We start from the raw sequence: 26,230 nt of genomic DNA, 5'->3' as shown, positions 1-26,230 counted from the left end.
TCCTCACCAACAGCGATGAGAATGCCTCCTAAATACAATAGTCCACTTCCTACCAACTCCAGCATACCCAGTGTTTGCCACCTGCTTACTGGGAGCAATCCTTTGAAGGAAGGTGGAAGAGGAGCTTACAGGAGCAGCTGAGGAACAGGAGAAGCAAACATCATTCTCTAACTTGTTTTCCAAGAGGAGACTCCTATAGCATCAGCAGGAAATACTCTACAGCTGCAGCAAAATGGCTCAAAGATCTTACATCTTTCTGTAGGCAATGTGCTTTTAGTGCTGGGTATTTATTTATCTATGAGAAACCAAATCCTTTCTACTTCTTTACTCAAATCACATGATTTCAACAATCACATGCCTAAGGCCCAGAAGAATCCAAGCAGAGGAAAACATTTTTTTCTGGAAATGACACATCAAAGACATTGCTTTACAGAGCTTGCCTGCTAATTATCTATTGGTTCTTACAGACCAAAACTACCATCTCTTTTACTGCAGCATCTCTGCTAGAAGTCTTCACTGACTTCAGTCTAAATGATTCCACAAAGACTTGAAGCAACATTTGGCTCAGTACCTTAATATAGTTTCTTCCAGTTGCAGAGAAAAGTTAAAATTTCAGTCCAACATTTTCAGCACAAGTGAAATTAATTTGAGGCATTACTGGTAAATATCTCTCTCACTACTGAGAGCACAACAGAACAGCTGCAGAGAGACACATCTCAGATTTGGAAGTCATGCATATACAGTTGGCTAGACTGAGCTAAGCTCTTTATTAATAGAAGTGTAAACTCTACAGAGAATTCAAGAATCAAGCGGAGGCACATTTGCTGTTACACCAAATATTCTAAGAGGCAAATTATTTGAAAGGAAAAGCGTGTCTCTTCTCATTCCAGCAGCTGACATAATTTTTTCCTTAGCATCCTAGCTGAAATGAATCAATTGGAATTCTTGATAGATTATTTTTTGATAAATGCATTTTGTGAACAATGTAAGAATGAAAGAGTTCACACAACTAACTTTTAGGAAGCATTTCTTTGTAGGATACTAAAACAGCAAAAAAATTTTAACACAAAAGTATTTTACCTGTCAGTTCTCATCAGAGAAACCAGGAGTTCAGTAGAATTTTATATTGACTTGGTAGTAAAAGTACTGTAACTTATATTACTATAACACAAAATGAATGTGAAAGAGTTAGGACTTATGCTTCTGAAGCTTTTGTCAAAATGGATTAAGATGAGACTTTCATTAGGGACAGGTTACCCCCTTCCTGCTCACCATGGGATTTCCTGTTTTTTCCTTCAGGAGTCAAGACACTGAACTAGAGAGGGAACAGATCTGACCTGGTCAATTCCCACATTCTGCTAGAACAAAATAGACCTCAAAAGCAGCAAAAGGAAAATCAGTAGTGGTGCCTGATACTTAGATGCACACTCCATCTGTTGCTACACAATAGACTGCATTGCATGAAAAGTTATTTTATTTTGTTTATTTTTTGAACCTTATTTTTTCTGGTTTTTTTTTTCCAAATTGACAGAACTTTGGATTGTACTCCTCCACTTGTAACAAGTGAAAATACTGGCTCAATCACAAAAGCGAAGCAAAACCAAAAACCCACCACACTGACACTATTTTGTTGGGTGTTTCACTTGATTAGTAGCATATTGTGTGAGTGCGGGAGAAAAGAAATTGTAGGATCCAAGTCAGAACAACTTAAATAGTTTAGGCCAAGATGAAATACAGTTTGCTATCTTCTCCTATGTGATAGTTGTTTTCTACATCTAAGGGTTGTTCTGTGCTGACCCCTGCTAATAATGCCTACAAACCCACAGAGAAAGTCTGATAAAATTCACTCTGATTCTGCTAAGAGATCACTGCCTTAGGTACATTATATGTCACTGAGCATACATTTAGATGCTCCTTTATTTGCTCATACATTTAGATTTGCCTTTTGGTCAAAAATGATTAGACAAGACAGACAAAAATTCTGGTCAGAGAAGAGTTGTGAGTCAGTGTGAATCCCCTCAAAGTAGTTCACACTTCACCAAAAACATGGGCTTGCAAAAAGTCAGAGCCAAGCTGGAGAAATCAAAGGTTTAGAGAACACCAAAGAAGTAGGAATGGGGAAATAGGCCTGTGAGGGAGATCTGGAGGTCTCTGGTTCAGACTCTAGCCAAAAGCAGGATTACTGCTGACACCAGACCAGGTCAGTCATGGATTTGTAATCCTGATACTTTGGAGCCAGACAGCTGGCCGTCTTGGTGGAAAAGTCCTGTCTTATCAGAAAAATAATGAAAGGAAGACTTCAGGGTGAGGAAAAGTGGAGAAACACAGGCCAGCTTTCACTGAATTGAACATCTACAACTGTATTTAGATACCTTTCTGAAGCCTGAAGACTGACTATACATTCTTGCTGTGTAAGTTCACATTAAGTCCTCTGTGCAGCATCAGTTTCCAAGATAACTGGGCCACGAGTGTCAACATTTCGCATAGTCCCTATCACTTCTCAAAGAGTGGACTTTCCTCTGGAAACTCTACAGATCCAGATTTATTTGAGAACCTGCCAATCATCAGTGTTGGTCTTGAAGTCATGGGGTAACCTCAAGAGCCCAGCTCTTCTCCAGGGAGGTTTGCAAGGGAGGGAGATATGGGTCTGCCTTCCCATAGCAACTACTGCAAAGCCTTTGCCCTGGTGTGAATACAAAGGCAAGATCTTTGCATGGGGAGCATTCAGGCACTGCACCTCTGGCCAAAAGAAAATGCCAGCAGTCAGAGAGCAATAATGTGGCAAACATTTACCCAGACTTCATAAGCAAAAGAAGGACAATGAGCCCAGGAATATAGTGTGCAGATCACCAGTTGTTCCATGGCACGAGTGCTCCCTGTGAAGCTCAGGGCTTTCAAGTGAAAGAAAGGAAACTGTCCATTGAGGCAGAGTAGTAATGTGAGTGAAGGATAATGGTGATAACTATTTCCCTTGCCTCTTCCCTCCCACTCCTGTGTTGTAATTCAGTTCAGCACAGGAACCTCAACACAGGTGACCGAGTACTTGAAGGGAACTTACAGGAAAGATAGGGCAAGACTATTTATAAGAGAATGTGGTGACAGGACAAGGGTGAAGGGGTTCAAATTGAAAGATAGTATGTTTACATCAGATATCAGGAAAAAATTCTATACTTTGAGGGTGGTGATGCATTGGAACTGGTTGTCCAGGGAAGTTGTGGATGCCCCATCCCTGGAAGTGTTCAAGGCAGCTTGGACAGGGCTCTCAACACTCTGGTCTAGTTGACCAGCCCCCCTGGCCAAGGGGTTGGAACCAGATGATCTTTAAGGTACCTTTCAACCAAAACCATTCTGTGATTCTATGATTCTATGATCCAGTCACATCCAGTCTGATACCTAAAACTGGAGAGACTGAGGATTTTGTTTCAAACTCACACAATCCTACCACTGAGGTGGATGGGATAATGCAACTGCAATAATACAGAATTCATCCCAAGGTCTTTCATTACATCAGTTATATAATTCTTTTTACTGATGCACCACTGAGCAACCCTTCCCTTTTTAAACTGGTGGAAGTGTAGGTTAGCTGTGGGCTAGAACGTATATAATGTGCAAATCATTTGTGAGTCTCCTTTCTGAACAAATGTTTCCAGAGATCACTGAAAAAAAGGAGTATGTAACAGCCTAAAATGCATCATTTTTCCCCTCTCTTCCATAAACACAGGGTAAGGAAATAAGTACTTTAAGAGAAATATATCTTATATTTCTCTGGGGTTTGACTCCCAGGGAGAAAAGTAGAAGCATATAAAGCTATGAGGTGATCAAAGGTTTCATGCTATTTCACAGCATACACATTCCTTTGGAATCCAATTCCAGTACAATCAAATAGCCACTGAAACTGGAAAATGGGATGTGATTAAAACACATCCAGAAAAAATAATCTTCTGAAAATGCATTTTAAAATCTGTATTTAGCAAAGAAAGATTCCAGGATAATGTCACAAGCACTACTAAAAGTTTTCAAGGGAGAAAGAGGAAAGCCTCTTGCTCCAGATTACTGAGTGCATATTAAACTTCAGTTAAGCACAGCTTCAGTGTGGGATCTAGCAGGTTACCAGATATGGGAGAATACAATATTGCAACTCATGGTGAGACTGAGTTGGTAATGCAAACATCAACCTGTCTCCTTCTATTTTGATCTTTCTAAAGAGCCTGCAAAATTCCTTCATTTCTGTGTTTGGGTTCAGGAGGAGCCAGCAGACCTTGGCAAAGTGCCTTTGACCTCTAATGGATGTTGGGCTGGTGCATATTCAGGGCATTCTATGGGGTTGTTGTAAACCCCAGACCTGTGTGAGCCAGGGCAACTCACTCCCCATAACCTATAAATCAAAAATTCCCTGCGAAGCAAGGGAAGAATGGGTGCAGGAGCAGATAAAGGGAGCTTTGCTCCCCCCCAGAGCTGCCAATTGTAAGACCAGCCACTTGGACAGACCTATCATCAGAGTGGCCAATACAAAACCACACACAGACAAGGAAGCACTCTTAAAAAGTTTTTATTAATTTTCATTGTTGGTTTTTTTTTTTTTTTTTTTTTTTTTTAAAAAAACAAACCCGTCAGTGCAACAGTTCAGTATCCCCTTCCTATCCCCCATCAGTAAGCAGTAATTTTAAAATCAGGAAATACCGAGTGCTGAAGCCAATGGGTTAGCATTTTGCTATTATTTCCTTCTGTCAAACTCTGAAAAAGTCCTCTGTATAAATTAAACAATGAAAAAAATGTTATTTTCAATTCTATGTCATTACAGTCAACAGAATCATAATAATGCACCTAAAATGTGTGTCCACAATATATCAGGTATACATTTTTCGGAAAAGAGAAAAATGAAAAAAATATGACATTCTAAGCTTGTTAAAAGGATAATGGTCCCATATTTTTTATTACAGGTTAGCAAAACAAAATCCAATGGATTACAATATTTACATGTTATTTGAAAAATTAAGTAGTGATAAAAGCATGTCACAATCATTGTTTTTTTTTTCTTTTTCCTTTTTGGTAACCATTACAAACACCCAATCCAGGTATGGAACTGTTTAAATACATTTGAAATGAGGCCAATTAAAAAACAAATACAGACACAAAATGTGTATTTATACTTGTCCCTCCAATGTGTTTTTCTATGATGTTCCCTCCCTATTTAAAAACAAAACAAAACAAAACAAAACAAAAAACCCAACAAAAAAATCAAAAAGAATCCCCCTAACACACAGTTGATGAATCCCCAAAAAAGCAAAACACCATGCTTCTCAAGTAGCACTTATTCCACAAATGCAACATTTTTGCCATCATTTTTATGTGAAGCTATCCAGGACACAATATCCTCGAGAGCTTCCTATTCTCCCCTCCCTCCCCCTCCCACAGATCCCCCCAAAAACAAAAAAAACAAACGAAGACACATGCATTTCTAAACCTAGGTTTCAGTCAAGTACTTCTACTTTTTGGAAAGAAACTTTTTTTTTAGCTTTTGTTTTTTTGTCTTTTTTTGTTTGTTTGTTTGTTTGTTGTTTTGTTCACAATCAGAACATATCCATGGGCACCAGATCCTGTATTCGTTGCTCAGGCAGAACTCCAGTTAAGTTTGGTAGGCTTTCCACCCAAGAAGTAGTGCAGGATCAGCCACTTAGGTATGCAGGTTCCTATTTTCATTCTACACTGCTCCCCTCATGCTAAAAGCTAAGGAGGAGGGGAAAAAACTCAGCAACTCCATCTTGAATTGAGTAAAAGTAGTTCTCCAGGCTCAATGTCATATGTAACTATTTCACCTCCGCTTGCAAAAAAGATGTGTTAACAGACACCCCTCCCTCCCACCACACCAAAACAAAAAAGAAAACATGCACACCACAGACGGAATTAAAAAAAAAAAAAAGGCAGCCAATCTAAATGAAAAGTTACTGGTGTGAGACTGATCCATGTTAATATGACAAGCAACAGAACGGTTATGAGGACCCATGTGTTTGGCCCATGAGCTGCATAGCTGTGCTGTAAGTTTGGTTCTTCAGGGTTTTTTTTTTAAAGTTAAAACTTCTTTGTTATCTCCATATGTTTAAAATTGACAACAACGAACAATAACAACAACAGCAACAACAAAAAAAATTCTATTCACAAGATCTAGTCTCCTTTCCCTGTCTCCCACTTGAAAAGAAATACTCATTTTACATGAAAAACTCAATTGTGCTGTATTTGTAACACCTCAGGCTGATAGAAAATAAACGTGTGGCAAACAAAACCGCACAATCAGTCACATGAAATTCTACCAAATACTAAAATTATAACCAAATACTAACAAACAGCTTACCTGGAATAAAGGATGACAATTCACAAACAGTTATCTAGGAATTAAAGTATCTCTTTCTTTTTTTTGTTTTTTTTTTTTACTAAAATAATTAAAAAAATCACAGTATTTTAAGAAATAAAACCCACACTGGGATTTTAAGCACAATTTGTTTTCCTTTCTTTAAAACTTTCTTTTTCTTCCTCCATTCACCACCTTGCCCAGCAGTCTCTCTACATTTAACCACAACAACAACAGGTAGTACTGACAAATGCAGAGATCTCCCTTGGTTAATTCTGAGGTACTAGGAAACAGGTGACTGTTTTAAGCAAAGCAGTTTCTGTTTTGTTTTTGTTTTCTTTTTTTTGTTTGTTTGTTTTTTCTCTTTTTTTTTATTTTCTAAAGCAGTTGCATTCAGTTTGGAAAAGCATTATGTATTAAAACTAGAAAAACGCACACAAATTTGTGCGTTGAAAAGTTGTCCCCCCACCACTTCTTCCATGCTCAAACGCTTCCATTCAAAACAATCGAAGTTCTCCACTGCAAAACACGATGTGTAATGTAGGAAACACGGGGAGTTGCTTCATTAGTCCAAGATGAATGTAACTTCCCGCTATCAATCCAGAAGAAAAGATGCAGTGATGTAATGGAGCCACTTATTCCATCACTTAAATAACTTTAATATACACACACTCACACAGAAACCAGTGCTTTGAAAATAGATCATTCAGTCCTAAAAGCAGCTTTTTTTCTTCCTTCTGCCCACCCCACCCACCCACGCCATCCCGCTCATCTCTGTTCAAGTACGTCGATTAGAATCACACTAAACACTTATTCATTTTTGGCCTCTGAGTTGTCTTGGAGAGGTTTGTCAGCAGCTACCATGCTGACTGCTGTTTCACCATTGTGGGAGTAGTCCACCACCATTGTCTCAATGTCTTCTTTTTCTTCTGGCAGTGTGCTTACGGTTTCCTCCATGTCCTCCTTTGGCTGGTTGTCCTCGCCAGTCCTGTGGTTGCTTTCGTTCAGCGCCCTGCAAAGCCAAGCAGCAGAGAACAGAAACAGTCAATACAGGGCACAGCAAAGCCAATCACATGATGGAGAAAAACACACCACTTTCCAAAAAGGCAGACAGGCCACTGCCACCTCTGGCTTGAAAGAAGAGGAAGTGGAATGAAGTTACCACTGGCACCCACAATATTCTGGCTTTAAAACCAAATCTTTGTTTGTTCTGCGCTGGGACACATATGAGTGAGAGGGAAGAACTCAAATTATGACATTTAATGTCTATTCCCCTTTTTCCAGTCCCCGGGTAAACAAGACTTATGAGGCACCAAACAAAGGCACAGGAAGACAGTACTTTTCCAAAAGAGTTAATGATCCAATAAAACTTTTTATAGGTTGCAGCATTTCGAGTACTCATATTCAGGCAAACAATATTATGGGTAAGAGAAGTCATCATTTATTGTCCTATCGCAGTTAACCTACAATATTGTATTCAAATGTTTTCCACAAGTGAGCAACCTTGAATGAAATCTACTCTTAGAAGAAACTCTGGTCAGCAAAGAGATCTCTGCTACCAATGAGATCTCTGCTACCAATGAGATCTCCATCAAAGAAGGAAAAATATTGTTCCAGAGATGCCTGTCTCATCTGTGATGCTATCATCCCACAGTGGGCAAGCTGTCATAGAAAGGCAAAAATTTAAAAAAAAAATCAACAGTACACTCAGATGAAGTTAATCCTGGCCAAGTGGTATTCACCTAAGGACAATCTTAAGCTTTGGAATCATAGTTAAACCCCACAGTCTTACAGCTGCCCTGGGCCACAGAGTTAAAAAGGATGAATGAGAACTTCCTATGCAGAGACATCTGATGACTATATCCATACCTGTGATAGACTTGTTCTTCATAGAACTGTGTTTGCCTTCATCACAGGGCTTTTTGGGAGGGGAGGAAAGGGGTGATACAGAGATCTAATCCTTCCTTTGGCTGTTTGGTAAAGGAATGCAAACCAACTTACATGCCATGTCTGAGCACGTGTCGTTCCCACTCAGAGCCTTCTGTAAAAGATCGGCCGCAGAACTCACACGGGAAGCGTTTCTCTGGAGCACTGCTGTCAGGATACATCATGGGATCTGGAAAAAGACAGCATAGCCCATGAACTCAGAAGTGCCAGAGCAAGAAGGGATCACTGTGATCCCTTCTGCTGCACCTTCTCATCCTGGAGGAGCAAAAGCACATTCCTGTCAAAAACTGTTGTGAAAATGTAACTCCCCCAAAGCAAAGTAACACTACAAGTGACAAATCCCATCCCAAATCCTAGACTATCTCTGCAAATCAGGGTAAGGAGTTACTACTTCCTGTTTCTGTGTTTCAGCAAATGAAGAGACTGTGGAATTTTAATTCCAAATCAAAACTGGGAAGTTTAGGACTGAAATGGCTTGAAAGCAAAATCAAAAAACCCACTCAAGTCCATCTATAATTTTTGAATTGGTAGTACAAATTTTAGGAAACACAGACTTGGTGTATTTAACATGTGACCCTCATAATATATCAACATCCTTTCACCAGGGAAGTCTAATGGATTAAGTCTCGCATCTTAACCGCATAGGTGTTTCATCACATCCTAATCTTTTATACAAAGTGCTTGGGGCCACATTTGCAGAAGTGGCAAGCACCCAGCAATATGAGTGAAGTCACTGGCAGTTCAGGGAGCGGCATTCCTGAAAGCCAATTCCATGTGAACACAGCCCGCTCTCACAGAAGATGAAACATTTCCTCCCAAATTAAGAAGATCACCACACAAGCCATTAAAAATAATTGCATGAACTATCTCACTTGATTCTTTTGCTGGAAATGACACAGCACCATCTGCTCAGAGCATTAATTCTTTAGCAGGGATTATTTTAAGCAAGAAACCAACAGAATGTCTTTCTGACTTCTCTCGAAGTACATAATAAAATGAAAGGGATTTTGCTTAATTTTGATTCTGATCTTTGCTCACTTGATTTCTTCACTCTCATATTTACTCTGTTCAAGATCAGTCTGAACTCAAAATTGCTCACACATTCCCTATTATCCACATGTAAGCCCTGTGTAAGCATTTTTGTGACACGCCCCAGTAGTTAGCCTTGACCAAAGTTTATATGAAATGGTTCTTGACATGGTTTTTTGCCTCTTCACCCTGGAAGAAAAAAAATCCACTTTGTATTCCTTATTGGTAGTGATTTATTATGTGGTTAAATATCATAAAGCTGCTGTGTCATGAGGAGTACCAGAATGTAAGTAAATGCCATTAGCTCAGTTTGTATCTGAATTTTAATACCTTATGCATGGTACAAATTTATAAACACATTGCAACACACAGACTAGTCATGATGCACGGAAAAATATTTATGGAGGGTAATAGTTTTAGAGGCAAAAGCTGCTGCTGTTCTGCATAAGAATACATCTATGGTGTAGTACACAATAGAATCTTTATTCTGGACCTCTGCAGAGAGGAGATATTAAACAGAGAGATTGTTTTGCCTAAAAAAGGGAGGAGAAGGAGCTGTGCAGACTGCAAGAGAGAAAACTCCAGCAAGACCTTGTTGTGGCCTTTTGGTTCTAAAAGGGGGATTGTAAGATGGAGAGACCCTTTTTACTAGGGCCTGTAGTCTCATTGCAAAGGGCAAGGGTTTAAAACTGAAAGAGAGTAGCATTAGATTGGACATAAGGAAGAAAGTTTTTAAGATGAAGGTGGTGAGGTCCTGGCACAGGTTGTCCAGAGAACCTGTGGCTGCTCCATCACTAGAAATGTTCAAGGCCAGGTTGAATAGGGGCTTGAAGCAACCTGGTCGAGTGGAAGGTGTCCCTGCCCATGGCAGGGGTGTTGGATTGCACGATCTTTAAAGGGCCCTTCCAACCCAACCCGGTCCATGATTTATGCTTGTAACTCCCATTAAGATTAGCAAGTGTTATTCTAGTAAAAACAACACCTTTTCAGACAACACTACCTTGTTGATCTTACTTCCAAATAAGTTTTGCTTCTAAGGATGTGAATTTGGGCCGCTTCCCTGGCAGAAAATCAAAGCTGCTCTTCTTTGGGGCCTGGAGAGGAGAAGTAACAGACTGCACACACGCCTGACCTGTTTTTTTGCTGCATCTCATCACACATACAAGCACTCGTGGACATTTCACAAAATCACAGAAGATGATGAGATGGAAGGGACCTACAAGGATCATTGAGTCCAACTCCTGGCCCTCCAAAGGACCATCCCCAAGAATCACACCATGTGCCCCAGAGTATCATCCATCTTTGCTGCCCTCCTTTGGACACTCTCTAATGGCTTACTATTTGTTTCTGTCTACTATGGAAAAACGCCTCTCAATTCCAACTTCTGCTAAGACCAACACACAAAGATCAATAAAGACAGTCAGTCTCTCATAGACACAGTTCCCACCAGGGAGAGCTGTTCTTTGCATTGCCAGGCACCTTCTTTTTCCTCCCTCATCTCCTTTTATACTATATTCTTTACCAGAAGCAAATTACTCTCTTCCTTTCCCATTCAAGATTTCAGTTCAGCTCTGCTGCTTAGCTCTGCCTGTTCAGGTGGGCAAGAGCCCTTCTTTGGTCCACTGTCCAACAGATCATTAGGAGAAGCCACGTACTCTTATTTGCACCTTCAGATTTGCACTGCACAGAGCAGCACAAAGTCAAAGTGGTGAACCTGGGCAGCTGCTTGACTCACAGGAAGAAATCCGGGTTCTCCCAAAGTCAAAGACCTCAGAGGGTCCAGACAGCACTTGCTTCCACATACCTGGAGCACATGGAGGCACTCCTAGCAAATCCCACTTTCTGCTAACACCACAAAGGCTAGAATTGTCAAATGCACCCCAGTAGCACACAGAAATGCATAGTTTAATCTGGTCTGAAAGCTGTGACAGCATTAGCCACCTTGACAGACTCTAAACCACAGGTCTGGTCCTCTGATAACAGGGCAAACCACTCCTGTGTTAGAAATATCTTCTGAAAATCCATAGGGATATGCCAGCAGGTAACTTAGCATCCAACCATGTCTTCAGTTTCTGTCTCGCTGGGACATTTTTCAAAAGTGTTCCTTGCATCTTTGCACCTTATAGTGGCAATTCACACCACTTGTCTTGAAAAATAATCAATAAAACTGAATCTTTTCCAGATACCTTTGCTGTAGTAGGCATAACTGTTTTCTGCATTTTCTACCTATTTTTGTATAATATATTACAAATGGTAACAGATTAAAAAGGAGTGAAAAATAACAGTGGTGAAACAGTGGGCCTACAGACCAACCAGGAGAGAATTGCTGCAAAACAAAGTCGGAAATATGTCTGATTTTTTTAAGACAGGTCATCTGAACAAGCATGCAGAAATTATTTTAGTCAGTTACAGATTAAAGAAAACACAGATACAGGTGAGAAAAAAAATGTACAGAATCATTAAGACACTACCCACCCCTTGCTGAAGTATTGATCACTAGAAACATGGGGATAACACATCTACCATCCCTGCAAATTTAAAACTCCAGCACAGAAGATGATATTTTTTACAGTTTCACAGTGTAACCTAAAGCCAATTTAAACAATGAACTTCACCTTGGGCTGTCCTCCCTCCCCATGGTGCATTTACAGGGATTTGTCAGGCCTGGCAGACAGTACTTTCTTCTCCTTGGTCTGGATACCACGGCTTCCAAGGTCGCTCCAGCACCTGTGCTTGTATGTAACGCTAAGGTAATCCTCACAAGGACAGCATGACTCTTCATCCCCTGCTAGCTGTGGGTCTACACAGAGCATTAATCAGCCTCCTACATCTCCAGCTAAAGTGAACTGGTGCTTTAGTCAAACATTGCACAAATCCTGTTCCAGTCATGAGGATCTGAGGGTTGAAGCTGTCCCTGAACAGACAACCAAGCATATTTCCACATGACTCCTAATGTTGAACTTTGAAATGCATATAGAACTAACATTCTCTAGGTCCTCCTCTTGATTTCTCTACTGCTCTACCTAAGATCTCATGCAGGATATTTTTCATTAAAGCACAAGTGGTTTCCTATCCAATTGGCTTCCTTTCTCATTTAAATAAAAGCTATCACTAACCACACTTGAAGCTCCACTGCTAAGTGCAGACTGAATTTATGGTGCAGGGACACCAAACAAAGTCAAGATGCTGAGGGGTTTTGATATTAAAAGGTAAGAAACATGATCTGAATCATTCTAGTTCTGTAAACTAACTCTGAATCCAGAAATGGGAATTTTTCAACGTCTGAAAATATGTAGGTAGACACATTTTCCTTCCTGAAAAATTCCTGACTGAGTTTTGAAAGCTAAAAATTGAGGAGGAAAAAGTTAAACATGGTGGTGTACCTTCAACTGAGGCACACAGAACTTTGCTAACTGCAGCTGTCAGCATCAAGAAAATGAGTGACCCAGCATTCAAACCATAAATGGGCTAGAGTTGTGAACATACTGCATTTGAATGATCAATTGTGCACCAGAACTAGATGACACACAGTTCACACCAGATATTGCAATAACCTGGTTTTCATGGGAGAAGTTGTTGAAAAGGAAAGGGCAAGAAACCCTTTGTTTAATTTACAGAGAACCTTACTTTTTCCCTGCTGATCTAACTTCAACCAAACCAAAAGCATTAGTAAGCACATGGCCCAGCTTTGTTGAAGTCAGTGGGATTATTCTTAGACACAAACTTAGGCACATGTTTAAATATGCAACAGTACAGACAGGTGGAGCACGGACCCACCCTGGCTACAGAGCTGCCAACTGCAGAACTGCAACAAGGCTGACTGTCAAAAAATGCTGGGCACAGAATAAATAAAAGCCCATAAACCAGCCTTCATCCCTCACTTGAATGAAAAATGCTTACCAAAACAGAAAATCTGACAGACCACTAAAATACTCCACTTACGTAGTTTTCCGAGCCCTTACAGATGTTCTCTGCATGGGTAGGTAAGTCACAGATGCTATCTGTGCTTTTCCATGGTATGTTTTCTCTTAACAGACAGAAAACTTGCCATGAGGATTAGAAACATGAGATTCCCACAGCAGCAGTGTCTGTGACAAAAGCCACATTCTGCTTCTACTGCCATGCCTGCTACAGACGATGTGCTGTAGAGTCAACAGCTGACCTCACATGGTTGTACTGGTGAGGCATGTTGCAGTGCCAAAAAATCCCCAATAAAATAAACCCAACATATCAAAGAGCTGCACTGACCTCTCTCTTCAGTTTTGGGGCTTAACTCTTCATCTTTTTCTTCTTCATCACTGCTAGAGCTCTCTGTTTTTCCTTTCATTTGTTCCAACTGGTCCAAGTTAACCCGTCCAACCAGCTCAAAATTACGACTCACCTTTGAAAGAAATACTTTTGTTAGCAGTCAGCACAATCACCAACTAATCTGAAAAATTATCACATATGCAAAGCAAAATCAAGTACACCCCAAAGCCTGTTGAGCTAGAGGTAGCATGCAGTCCCCTCCAATCAAATTAACACTTCTTTCTTTTCATTGACAGCAATAATCCTATTGCTGTTTGTTCTGCATTTCTCATTTTTGCTTTTCAAAAATAAATGAGATTCAGCAACCCCCCTCATTTCTTCATCCAAGAAATGTAAAACACTAAGTAGCATCCTCTTTTTATGGCATTACTCAACCACTGTGATCAAACGCTGCCACTGCATATCCACGTTGAAGAAAACCTCTTTGTGACTGGTTCATTCAGCTTTATTCATGAAAGGATGGATCTTTTTTTACTGAGCACATGGCTGCTGTGTGCCACATACACTTTTACTCATGAATAATGGATTAATTTTCATTACGAAGGGCTGCAAAGTGCTCTGCAAACTGATACATAGACTATAATGGGAACAATTCACCCAGCAGCCAAATTCAGCTAACCCTGGGGTGAAATGCACCAGCTATTTAACAGCTCACAGCAGCAGTATGAAAGGAGCAGCTCAGGGCATAGGAGTTAGGAACTCCACCACATCCAACAGAAAAAACAGAGCAGCAGTCCAGATTTACAGTGGAGGCGGAGAGCGTGGAGCATGATCAGGACACTGAGGCCAATACTTGCTGGATGACAAGTGCCCTCTGAGCTCATTGATCACTGCTAGGAAGGGTTTTGGATTCATCTTTCATGCAGAGGACAGCCCTCCATCAGCACAAGCACTGAGCCACAAAAGGCAGGAAGGACAGAGATGGAGGAATGAGCACAGTACAACACCTCCTGCAAGATACTGAATGAAAATATCAACACCACTGACTATTCTTTATCCCTCTGTAGGAAAGGGAATGTCAATGATCCCAAGCAGGATGTGAATTAGACTGCAGTATATATCCACATAGTAAATCATCCTAGATGCAGTGGCGGGAAGATTCCTAGCATTACTCTTCAGACAGTTGTGATCAGGTTCTCTAACTTAACACATTACCCACTGAGATTTAAACAAACAGGACCACACTCAAGGCACTTGGTTCATATAAAGGAACTCTTTAAGGTGCAATATATAACTTGGGTATCTGAGCCCAGAACAGGGACACAAATTAGAGAGGTAAAAGTTAAAGAAAAAAGGGGAAATGATACCCTAAACTACCGGCACCATCACTGCAAGCCCAGATTGGAAAGGAGAGCTAAGTAAGGAAATAATTTTCCCAATCTGATGAACTGTGTCAAAAAAACTGAGCAATAGTTCCTCCTTGATAGACTGGGCACCTTGCTGTGATGACTAGGAGGTATGGAACATCTCGTGTACTGTTTCATGTGCAGAAGACTCTCCAGAAGTAATAAAGGGGGCATACAAGTACAGCAGGCCAACATGAGTTAACAAAGTTTGTTTTTATAGGACAGCCAGTTACTTTTTAAGCATGAAAAGGTTTTTTTTCTGGGACTTCTCCTGCCAATACCTTCCATATAAATATATGTGGATGTAAGGAAAAGTCATTCAGTCAATGAAGTTTTTAGTTGAGGACCTGGGCAGCTCAGCTCCAACAGGTGGAGACATATAGCTGCCTTCCCTGGAAATCTGACAAGGAAGCACTCCAAGAAGTACTCCAAAACACATCTCAGTTCTAAAACATAAATGTTTCTCAGCTACACAGCTAGCAGTTACAGAAATTCAAAGCTAACAGTCCGTGGAAAGCCTTTAATGGCTTCTCAAAGACTGGACCTGGTATGCACTCAGGTAATCCACAAAACCTCCAAAGCAGTCTTAACTTAGGACCTGGTTAGACTTGCTGTTTATCTTTCCCCTGTTAAACGTGAATGGGGATGTATAGCCCTCTTTGTTATTAAACTACGCATGGCATGGCATGGCTGCTGAAGTTACCAGAGCAATCTTATGTTTGGAATATCCTACCTTTTACAGGGGCTGAATCACACTGCCTTAGTATTGTTTCACAACCCTTCCCACCACCCCACTCCTTTAAATAAACCTAGCATACACAGGAGCCTTTTCCAGATAATCATACTCTACATGCAACAGTCTGCCAATTATAATCAATCTGAACAGCTTTAGAAACTCTTATTTTTCAGTTTCTGAAGAAAAAAAAAATGAGAAAAATGAGGCAGGTAAGCGCAACATGGGATTAGTTTCCAAATTTGGGGAGGGAGACCAAAAAAACCCAAACAGTGTCAAGTTGGCTAGTCAGACATGCAACTAAACTAATACAGCATTTGCAAAGGGGTAGATTGCCACAAATTAAAACTATTTGGATGTTACCTTGTGCTCATCTCGAAGGTGAGCATCCAGCTCCTCTGTGTGTTTGGTCTCATAGTAGCAGAGTTGGCATTTGTAAGGTTTCAGTTCATTGTGCTTCTCTATGTGCTGCTGCAAGCTCTCATCACTGGAGCAAGTAAAGGTACACTTATCACAGCGGAAAACAACTCCCTGCAAGTACTTGGACAGTTTGGAACGGCAGACTTCAATGGGAACGACCCGCTCTTCTGTAGGGACAGGACAACATTCACTTAACAAATTTTATGAAATACCAGGCCAACATGTCAACAGTTTGGGTGCTGCCACTGGCACAAAGAATGGGATCTGCTGTATGGGCAGGCAGTCTGTCTATGACAGAACGGGACCTATTAAAATAACACAAGAAAACAACCCTGCAATCACAGGGTTAATCTTTAAAAGCTACAAAGCAGGTGTCCTCACAGACCTAACTGGTTGTTGGGTGGTGAGGATAGGAATGGAAGTTTTGGGGCAAATGAGACTCCATCTGCGAGTCAGAGTAGCAGAGCCAAGGAATACAAAACCAGCCATAAATCAAGCCAAACCAAAAGTCCATTTTGGTTCAGCACTCACAGCAGCCAGGAACGGCCTCTAGAAATTTAATAAAGAGGGAAGCTGCAAGGTGCTTCCCAATGCATCTTTTTATATAGAGCCAGCCCACTGCTGGCTCTATATAAATCGGAACCAGTGTCCTTGCAATCTCATCTAAACTGCTCTCTGGGGATTGAGAGTGCAAGCAAGGTAGCACCTTTTCCTTGAAAGGGCTGGGTGGTTAACCCAGGGGCAGAAACTTCCCAACACACCCAGAGCTTTCAGAAGGCTCAGGCTCAAAATCCGCAGGCATGATGTACTGCAAATGCTCTTGCTGAGTTTCTAAACTCTGCACTTCTCAAAGCACTGATGTTTAACAGAACTGCAAATAATTTCATGTCATTTGACACAGCAGAATTCGATGTGCCTTAACATTCCTCCACTGTGGTGCTCTCCAAGATGTGTGCACAAGGGAAACTCAGAATGTGACTGTTCAGTAGAGAGTCACCAGATCTTCATTATGGGCTTTTGATACTCACTCATCCGGCATTTTGAATTAGAACACTGAAATTTAGTACTATCGATCCTTATGGAGCGCATGTTAAAGGAGGGGTTTGATCCTCCCCATCCAGGTTCATCCTTCATGATAGATGGAAAAAAAAGAGGCCTGAATCTCTCATGGTAGACATGAAGGCTAGGGGAATGTGAGATGTAGCAATGCACACATGGATCTGAGCCAATGGGTCCTTTTCTTTAGTGAGGAGGGTAATATTACACCCAAAGATAACTACAGAAACACACACTCCCCTCCCTCACAGTAAGACTTTTCCTACAGCGCAACAAAATATTCTGTCATGCTCAGCTTCTCCCTAAACAAAAAACTTGTCCCATCTCATAATTTCCTCTCTGGCCACTACAAAAAAAAAGTTTTCCCCAAAAGTATGCCTTAACAACAAAAAAACCTCCCAAAACCTCTACCTGTAGACTTGTGATTTTTTCCTACACCAACAATAGCTTTTTTAGCTATAAGGAAACCAAGTTGTGGTCATTCAGGGTCGAAACAGAGGACAGAAGAATAGGGTCTAACAGACAGCAGAATTTAAAGTTGTGGTGGTGAGATCATTAAAATTTTTTTTTTTAAAGTTGTTGTAGCTGTATGCTTTTGACTCACAGAAATAAGTGACACAGTTGGTTTCAAAAGTGAAAAGGTCAAGTGATGTTTTCAAAAAAGGAAATACTAATTAAAATATTTTTAAAATCACTTTTCCTCTAGCACCTGGCACAGATAAAAAAAGCTAAAACATGGCATGGTATAAAACTTTGTATCTACCAGTCTGGAATAATGCAGCATTCCCTAACGTATATTAGCAAAGCCCGTTATCTTACAATCACACACACACACACACACACACACACACGCACTCCCAAATCAAAGGCAGCACAGTAAGAGGAGAAAAGCAAAATAAACATAAACATCAACTCTAGCCTGAAGGATTTCACTTTCAATGAATGATTTAAAACTTTCGCATGATGTATTCATGCCAGAGAACTTCCTCCAAGAAACGATTTTGGAACTTGCAGGGTTTGCTTGGATCCAGAACCTTACATTTTGTAAGGTGATGTTCTCATCTCCACCTTGCCCCTAAAAAGCTCTGTTTATTTATTTACTCATTTAGAATGCACTTATCATATCTGGGCAACTGACAAGATTATAGCAAACCATAAAACCCCATATACAAATTGAAGAGGCAGTTTCTTTACCCATGTGTAGACTTCTCCAAAGTTCAGCAGTGTTTAAACAAAGACTACTACTAAGTGTCTACTACTGCAGACAATTCACAAGAAGATGTCAAAGGTTGAACTTGATGACCTCAGAGGTCTTTTCCAACCTAACTGATTCTGTGATTCTTTGAAAAACTAATTGTATTGTTCAGAATAAGTTAAAGGCCAACACCTCTGCTGGTCATGGAGCAAGAATTCATTGTCTTCTCTTGTGCCTCTCTCCTCTTCCCAGGTCTGCCAGGGAGAACTAGAGAGCCAAACTTCTCTTCACCAACCTGCAGCAGTCTCCAGCCCCCTGTGACAGGACACCTGTGGTGAGTCTGTGCTCCATCTGTACCCACAGAAGGAAGGGGTAAACTGCTTTTACACTTATGAGGGATAGGTGATACATGAAAGAAGCTCTTGGAAGCTCTAATTCTTAACGGGAAGCAAATTTCTTGCCTGTGTTTTTGTGGGTTTTTTCTCACTAGACATTCAGGCTTCTAGCTGATATTGCTTTAGCCCTGTGAAATTCGGCTTCTGTAGCCACTCATTAGAAGGCAAATATATTCTCCATTTCAAGCACATTTGAAATTTCACCAAGGATTAGGGGTGCAGCAACCTCGAAGTAATGTTAAGAGTCATGCATCTGTAAACATGCCTTTTACACAAAAGGAACATTAATTATGAATGGATCAAATCCTACACTCTTGATTTTACAAACTGCACCACTCTATCTACCTCAAAACCAATTTTCTTGGACCACAGCTCAGGGCTATGCCCGTGCTTTACCAATGCAATGGCTGTAAAAAAGGAAGGCTATCTTAGACTTCCTTCACTATCCCTCGGTCTCTCTTTCAGTGTATGTCAAATCTTGTCAAAATTGTCTGCTTCAGCTGCCACACAATTAAATACTGGTAGAGGGTTCTTTTTTAGCTGGGTATATGCACCAGAAATAACTTTAAGTAAGAACCTTACTTCCTTTATTATTACCTGGACACGTGATGTCAGAGAACCTCTGTCCTTCCCTCGGTGGCCTCCGAGACTCTTTGTCAGCTATAATCCCACTTGCATTAAAACTTCTTTTACTCTGTTTTACCTCTCCCAATACTCTAGTGCACAGCCCATTATGTCCTTTGTTTGTTTCAGCAGCAAAAACTCCTAAGGTTGGTTTGAAGCAACAGTTCCACAGAAGAACAGAACCACAGGAGGTAAAAACCTCCTGGCAACTGGTCATAAACAGCTCTGCACAGGCAGTGCAGGTGCCTGAGTTCATTAAGCGCTCTTCCACTTCTGCAACTGGACACTCCCAGTGCCCAGTATTGGGAAAATACCCCAAGCCCACCCAGTTCCACCCGAGGTTGTCTATTGTAAAGTTCTGTCAGTGTCTACTGGAACCTTGGCACAGCCACAGAGCATATCTGAGCAACACTTGCACAGGGGTTAACTAAACCCTCCTCTACTCTAAAGTGGACTAATTCTGGATTATGTCCTCAAGATGAGCAAAATCTGACACAGCAACACCTTCAAAGATGGGAAGTAAAAGCTGAAGCACCTGCCAAACACTTACAACCAAACATGGCAGCTTTGTAAGGTGCTTTCTGAACCACTGACAGGTCATTTTCCCCAGATGTTGCCTCTGAACAGCCCTGCTAGCAGACAGAAATTTGTATGAGTTCTGCCAAGCTCACTGCATTGGTACAAGAAGGATTTGAAGCTACCAACACTGGGAAGTGGTATGTTACAAGGAATTATGATAGCACTTGTCACACCAGGATCTCCCCCAGGAAAAAGATGGCATGCAAAACTTGTGTTTGCTCACCACCAATACCCTACTGTGAAACTCTGCCCAACCTGCAAGTAGGCAGAGTGCCATCCCAACACATGGGTTTGGATTTCAGCAGCCAACAGACCATCTACAAGCATCAAGTGTGATAGCTGTGGGCAGGAATCCCAGCCTGGAGAGCCCAAACTGCTGTCTCTTCTCAACTAGCAAGCCCACAGTTAATAAAATATAAAAAATCCCTAATCTCACTTTTAACAGACTTTAAAAAAATAAATAAAAAAAGGGGGAGAGGTGTAGATAGAAAAGGAGCCTTAAAGAAAAGCAAAAATGAGATAATTGTTTTGATCCTAAGAACGAGGAGGAGAAAATAAAACGTAACCAAGGGATATTTTGGGGCCTCTCTGGTTAGGTGATAAACTTTAGGTGAGTTTAGGATAGCAAGGCCTTTATGATAACAAGGGCATAAGCAGGAAACAAACTCTGGCCTAGATCAAAGCTGTAAATTAGGACAACTCTTGCTAAACAGGTGCTTGATGACTGCCAACCACGCTAGAGGAAAACCTTAAAAACAATTTCAAATCTTCCCGTTTCAGCAGTGGCAAACTTTGAAATTTTACAAGGAATAAATAAGATGCATGGTTTAGAAATGAAACAAAAAGATACTCAAGGACTAATGACTTATTCAACATACTTGTCCTCACATACAGTGAGGGGAAAATTTAATGACAAGGGCACTGTTCAGCATTCCCCTTGTCAGGTACAGACACACACACAGATGTTTGTTACCTCTGTGCAGAACTATGTGGTCAATCATGTTGCGTTTGTATTTGGTGTGATAGAGACAAAGAGGGCAGCGAAGGTCTTTGGGTCCTTCCTCGGGGACTGCCGAATGCCCAGCTTCCACATGCATAGTAAAAGCAGATCTGTGGAACAGGAGGGAGAGATGAAAGCAGTCAGGAGAGGTGTGCAGAGAAACGATGAAGTGTCACAAGTTCTATAAGAGATGTGTCATGTAAAACGGTGCAGATGCCACTCAGTCCTCCCTTCACGGTGTCACGTGGTACTGCAGTGGGGCTGCTCACATGAGTAACACATGAGCAGAGGTATTTGCAGGCCTGCATCCTCAAGTGACAATCACTCATTCTGACAAGATACTCTTTTGCTCTATGGTCACATTGCTATAGTTAAGATAGCAACAGAATTCCCATCCTTCATGCTCATAATTTGTTGTCAGGCTGAAATACTCAGTGCACTTTCTCTAGCAAAGGTTAAATTTTTAGCAAGTTGAACAAAATCTATCAACTGTTCTGGACTTGCAAAGGTGAGGACAAACTTATTTCTGCAGGCAGATAACACCCTTAACCATCTCTGTTTTTGCAGGACAAGCCCCAAACCAGATAAACTGTTCAGACTGAGGGTACAAAAGTGACTTGCGTTCACAGTGAGTTTGGCACTGAGTGGTTAACTTTTAAAGCATCAGCTATAATGATCTGAAAACCCAAGACTAAGAATACTGTATTTATTAGTGTGGAAGAGTGTATGAATACTCACAGTACTTCCAAACAAAAAATATCATGCTGGCATTACACTGGCTGCATACTTAGGAGTTGCAAGAGATATGCATACAGAAGAAATTAACTGTACATTTACCTAACCACAAGCTCAGCTACTGAAGTCAGAGGTCTCTGTAAACTTAGGGCATTTGGTACTTTTTTCCCAAAGCTTGCAAAAGCTAAAGGGCTTGACACATTGAACTAGAGTTAAAAAGTCTCTTAAATTTTCTTCAAGACTGTTAGCTTGAACACGAAGCAACTTACGAGTGGCTTTGGACCCAATCCAGCAATCCCTGAATTCTTCAGGTATATTTCTATCATCTTCAGTGAGTGCTTTTATGCATTTAAGTTTCTACAGTGGCTTTAAAAGGGGATTGGTATGCGGTGGTTTTTTTGCCTCCCCCTCCCTTTTTTAAAGACAGAAAATATGCTGTGTTTCTAACAGAAGCACAACTTAATTCCCGAATGTTTGAGACGCCACATGGAAAAACATTACTCCCTTACTAAAAACATGTTCAAATGCTAGTTGATTTAAGATTATTTCATAACATCGAGGTAAAAGAAAATGGCACTCACAAGACACAAACAGACTGGACCTGGAAATTTCTGGTAATATTTAAGACAGAGAGCAATCAGGAAACAAAGCACAAGCAATAAATTTTAAAACAGAGGTAGCAAGGGGCTGAAGCAACAGAAGCCACAGTCATGTAACTAGAGGTTGCTCTTATAAGGTGGATTCTCTCAGGTTTGTGCTCAACATTTTCTTCAACAGAATTCCTTCCCTTTATCTAGTCCTACTACCAGTGGTCTCCTAAAAACATTTTTGAGGCCTTAATTGTCATCTCAGGGTGTTATACTCAAGAGTCCAGCACATCATGGGAAAACGATGAACCACACAGGTGCACAGGCTTTTTTTTTTTCCATTAAAGAACAGCTGAAAGCACACACACAAACCAACACACAAGGCACTGAGTCCTTAAATTTAAATAACTGGATTTTCTGAAATGTCTCTATATGCTATCAGATACGCAAGGGGATAGCACCTTTCCAGCATTTAAGCTAGAAAGATTGTGGGAAAAATGAAATTATATTAAAAAGGTTTCTTCAGAAAGGTGATATAAATTCCCGTCTCCCTAGGACACATGATTGCCACACGTTTCATGCAGGAAATGACCTTATTCTTGCAGAGAAAATTTTCACACTTAAGGATAAAGGAATCATGAAATGATAGTTTTCAGTTCTTAGAGAAGTAAGGAGGGGGTTCAGCAGAACTGCCACCTTGGACTTCCAGAGGGCAGAGTGGGACCTGTTTAAGAGACTGATTGAGAAAGTCCCTTGGGAGGCCATCCTGAAGGGCAAAGGAGTCCAGAAACACTGGACTTGTTCAAAAAGGAAATTCCAAAGGCTCAAGAGCAGGCTGCCCCCATATGCTGAAAGATCAGCCAGTGGGGAAGACAGGCCTGGTTGAACAGAGAGCTGTGAATGGAACTCACAGCAAAAAAGGAGTTTGAGACTTTTGGAGGAAGGGTCAAGCCACTCAGGAACACAACAGGGGTACTGTGAGGTCATACAGGGACAAAAGTAGAAGGGTCAAAGCCCAACTAGAACTTAATCTGGCTACTGGTTTAAAACAGTAAAAATGTTTTTTAAATACATAAACAATAAAAGGAGGGCCAAGGAGAATCTCCATCCTTTATTGGATGCAGCAGGAAACAATGGCAAATGACAGGGGGAAGACTGAGGGACTTAATGCCTTCTTTGCATCAGTCTTTAGAAGTAAAACCAGCTGCTCTCAGGATACCCCGCCACCTGAGCTGGAAGACAGGGATGGGAGCAGAATGATGCCCTATAATCCCTGAAGGAATGGTCAGTGACCTGCTACACCACTTAAGAGACACACAGGTCCATGGGGCCAGATGGGATCCATCCAAGGGCACTGAGGGAGCAGGTGGAAGAGCTTCCTGAGCCACTTTCTGTCACTGACCAGCAGTCCTGGCAAATTGGGGAGGTCCAAGGGCTGGAAGTTGACAAATGTGACACACATCTACAGGAAGGGTTGGAAGGAGGATCTGGGGAACTACAACCCTGACTTCAGTGCTGGGGAATGTCACGGGGCAGATCATCCTAAGTGCCATCATGCAACATGCACAGGACAACATGGGGTCAGGCCCAGCCAGCCTTGGTTTAGGACAGTCAAGTCCTGCCTGATCACCCTGATCTTCTATGACAAGGTCACCCATTAGTGGATGAGGGAAAGGCTGTGGATATGTCTACCTGGACTTTACTGAACCTTTTGACGCGTTTTCCCACAGCATTCTCCTGGAGAAACTGTATGCTCATGGCTTGGATGAGTGCCCTGTTCACTGCATAAAAAGCTGTCTGGATGGCCCAGAGAGTGGTGGAGAATGGAGTGACATCCAGTTGGGGCCCCTCACCAGGAGTGTGCACCAGGGCTTTGTACAGGGGACAGTTCTGTTCCATATATTTATCAACAGTTGGGATGTGGAGATCGACGGCACCCTCAAGTCTGTTTGCTGACCAAGCTGGAGAGGAGTGTTGGTCTGCTGGAGGGCAGGAAGGCTCTGCAGAGGGGTTTGGATGGGATGGATTGATGGGCTGGGGCCAATTGTGTGAGGTACAACAAGGGCAAGTGTTGGGTCCTGCCCTTGGGTCATAACCCCCTGAAGTGCTCCAATATGGGGGAAAAGTGGCTGGAAAGTTGTATGGCAGGAAAGGACCTAGGGGTGCTGGTGACAGGAGTTGAACATGAGCCCAAGTGTGCCCAGGTGGCCAAGAAGGCCAATGGCACCTGGCCTGTACCAGCCATGGTGTGGCAGCAGGACCAGGGCAGTGCCTGTCCCTGTGCTGGGCATGGGTGAGGCACCACCTCAAGTTTTGGTCCCCTCAAGACAAGAAAGACATTGAGGTGCTGAAGTGTGTCCAGAGAAGGGAAAAGAGCTGGGAAAGGGTTTAGAGCACAAGTCTGATGAGGAGAACCTGAGGAAACTGGGGTTGTTTACCCTGAAGGAGACTGAGGGGGAGACCTTCTCACTCTCTACAATTCCCTGGAAGGAGGTTGTAGCCAGGTGGGAGTCAGTCTCTTCTCCCAGGAAACAAGTGACAGGACAAGAGGAAACAGCTTCACGTTACACCAGGGGAGATTTAGACTGGATAGAAGGAAAAACTTCTTCCCAGAAAGGGCTGTCAGGCATTGGAAGAGGCTGCCCAGGGAAGTGACTGAGTCACCATCCCTGGAAGTATTTAGAAAACGTGTAGATGTGGCACTTAGGAACATTATTTAATGGAGGACTTGGCAGTGCTCGGTTAATGTGACTTGATGATCTAAAAGGTCTTTTCCAACCTAAACAATTCTATGATTCTATGATTTTAAAACCTACTGCAAGGACTTACTGTGCTGTTGTCTGTAGCAGATGGTACCGGCTGTTGTAGGAGAGAGGAAAATGGATTACATGGATGCTGCTGTGATCTGGTATGGCATTTCCTATGTTTCTCACCCTGCTCAACAGTGGCCATGTTTCTGTTAGCTACAGCCAGCTCTCAAAGATCTCAGAAGTCTTTTCAAGTGCTAAAAAACCCCTTATGAGTTCAGTTTATCTGTTTTGCACAGTACTTACTTAAAGCCTGTATAAAAGGAACAATCTTTGCACTTGAAGAGTTTTTTCCCTCCATGTTTGTCACGGTAGTGGCGTCGAATGCTCTGTATGTAACCCGAGGAGAATTCACAAAATTCACAGTTAAGGATGGCTTCCGCTTTTTCCACTCCTGCAGCACTCCCAGAAAGTGGGATTGGGCTGATGTTGTTGTTCCTGGCCAAAGCTGCAGATTGGTAGTGGTTCAACTGCTGCTGAACATCAGGAGGCTCAGAGTATGAAGAGTCTGTAGAGAAACAGAGTGAAGTTGTTATTCCAGGTGGATCACCAAATCTGAAAAGGTTTGATGCCTGCTCCAGAACATCTTGGCTTTTAGAAGGGGTTGATCAAGATGTTAGTTATGAAACTAATCCTGCTTTCTGAAGGGAATAAGACATATAGGACTTCTTAATCTAATCTAATGTGTATTCTACAATTTAAAAGGTGATCAGTACAAATTACGATATTTAGATCTGATTTGGGGAGGAGAGGAGTGACAGATTCAAATTAAAAGTAGTCTAAAAAGAAGTCTGACTTTAGGACACTTAATTTGTGAGGGTAAAGCTCATGAATCATACTGACAAATGTTTTATGTGTTTGGTGCATAAATCAAACCAGACTCTCTCGAGGTGAAGGTCTGGCACAGAATATACATAAATAGGCTATCTATAAAGGGAAAGGAAAAAAAAAAAGGAAGATAAATAAATGGATACTCTTCCCTACTCATTCATGGAATTATTTAAGAAACTCATATCAAAAGTTAACTTTAGAATATGACACAATTTTATTTTGTCCTGTTTGAAGAAGTCTTCACGAAAGGTAAATTCAAATGCTCCTAGCTGATGATGTCTGAATTTAAGTC

At 41.4% G+C, this 26,230-nt stretch overlaps 1 protein-coding gene across 3 annotated transcripts in view; it reads right to left on the bottom strand.

The window, feature by feature from the left end:
• Positions 1-4,534: 4,534 nt before the first annotated feature.
• The window catches only part of ZNF462 (zinc finger protein 462), a 92,236-nt gene continuing 70,540 nt past the window's right edge, over positions 4,535-26,230 (bottom strand). For all 3 annotated transcript variants that reach the window (XM_027708687.1, XM_027708686.1, XM_027708688.1), the window contains 6 exons: positions 25,354-25,615; positions 20,952-21,088; positions 16,073-16,296; positions 13,571-13,703; positions 8,348-8,462; positions 4,535-7,358 (listed from right to left, as the gene is read on the bottom strand). In XM_027708687.1, coding sequence (XP_027564488.1) covers positions 7,157-7,358; positions 8,348-8,462; positions 13,571-13,703; positions 16,073-16,296; positions 20,952-21,088; positions 25,354-25,615 — 1,073 coding nt within the window. In that variant the 3' untranslated portion in view covers positions 4,535-7,156. The remainder of the gene's footprint in view (positions 7,359-8,347; positions 8,463-13,570; positions 13,704-16,072; positions 16,297-20,951; positions 21,089-25,353; positions 25,616-26,230) is intronic.

This window comes from Neopelma chrysocephalum, unplaced genomic scaffold, assembly GCF_003984885.1.
Source record: "Neopelma chrysocephalum unplaced genomic scaffold, ASM398488v2 Primary Assembly neopelma1_96472, whole genome shotgun sequence".
Classification (NCBI taxonomy): domain Eukaryota; kingdom Metazoa; phylum Chordata; class Aves; order Passeriformes; family Pipridae; genus Neopelma; species Neopelma chrysocephalum.
The sequence above is the reverse complement of the archived record's forward strand: the minus strand, read 5'-3'. Positions and strand labels throughout refer to the sequence as shown.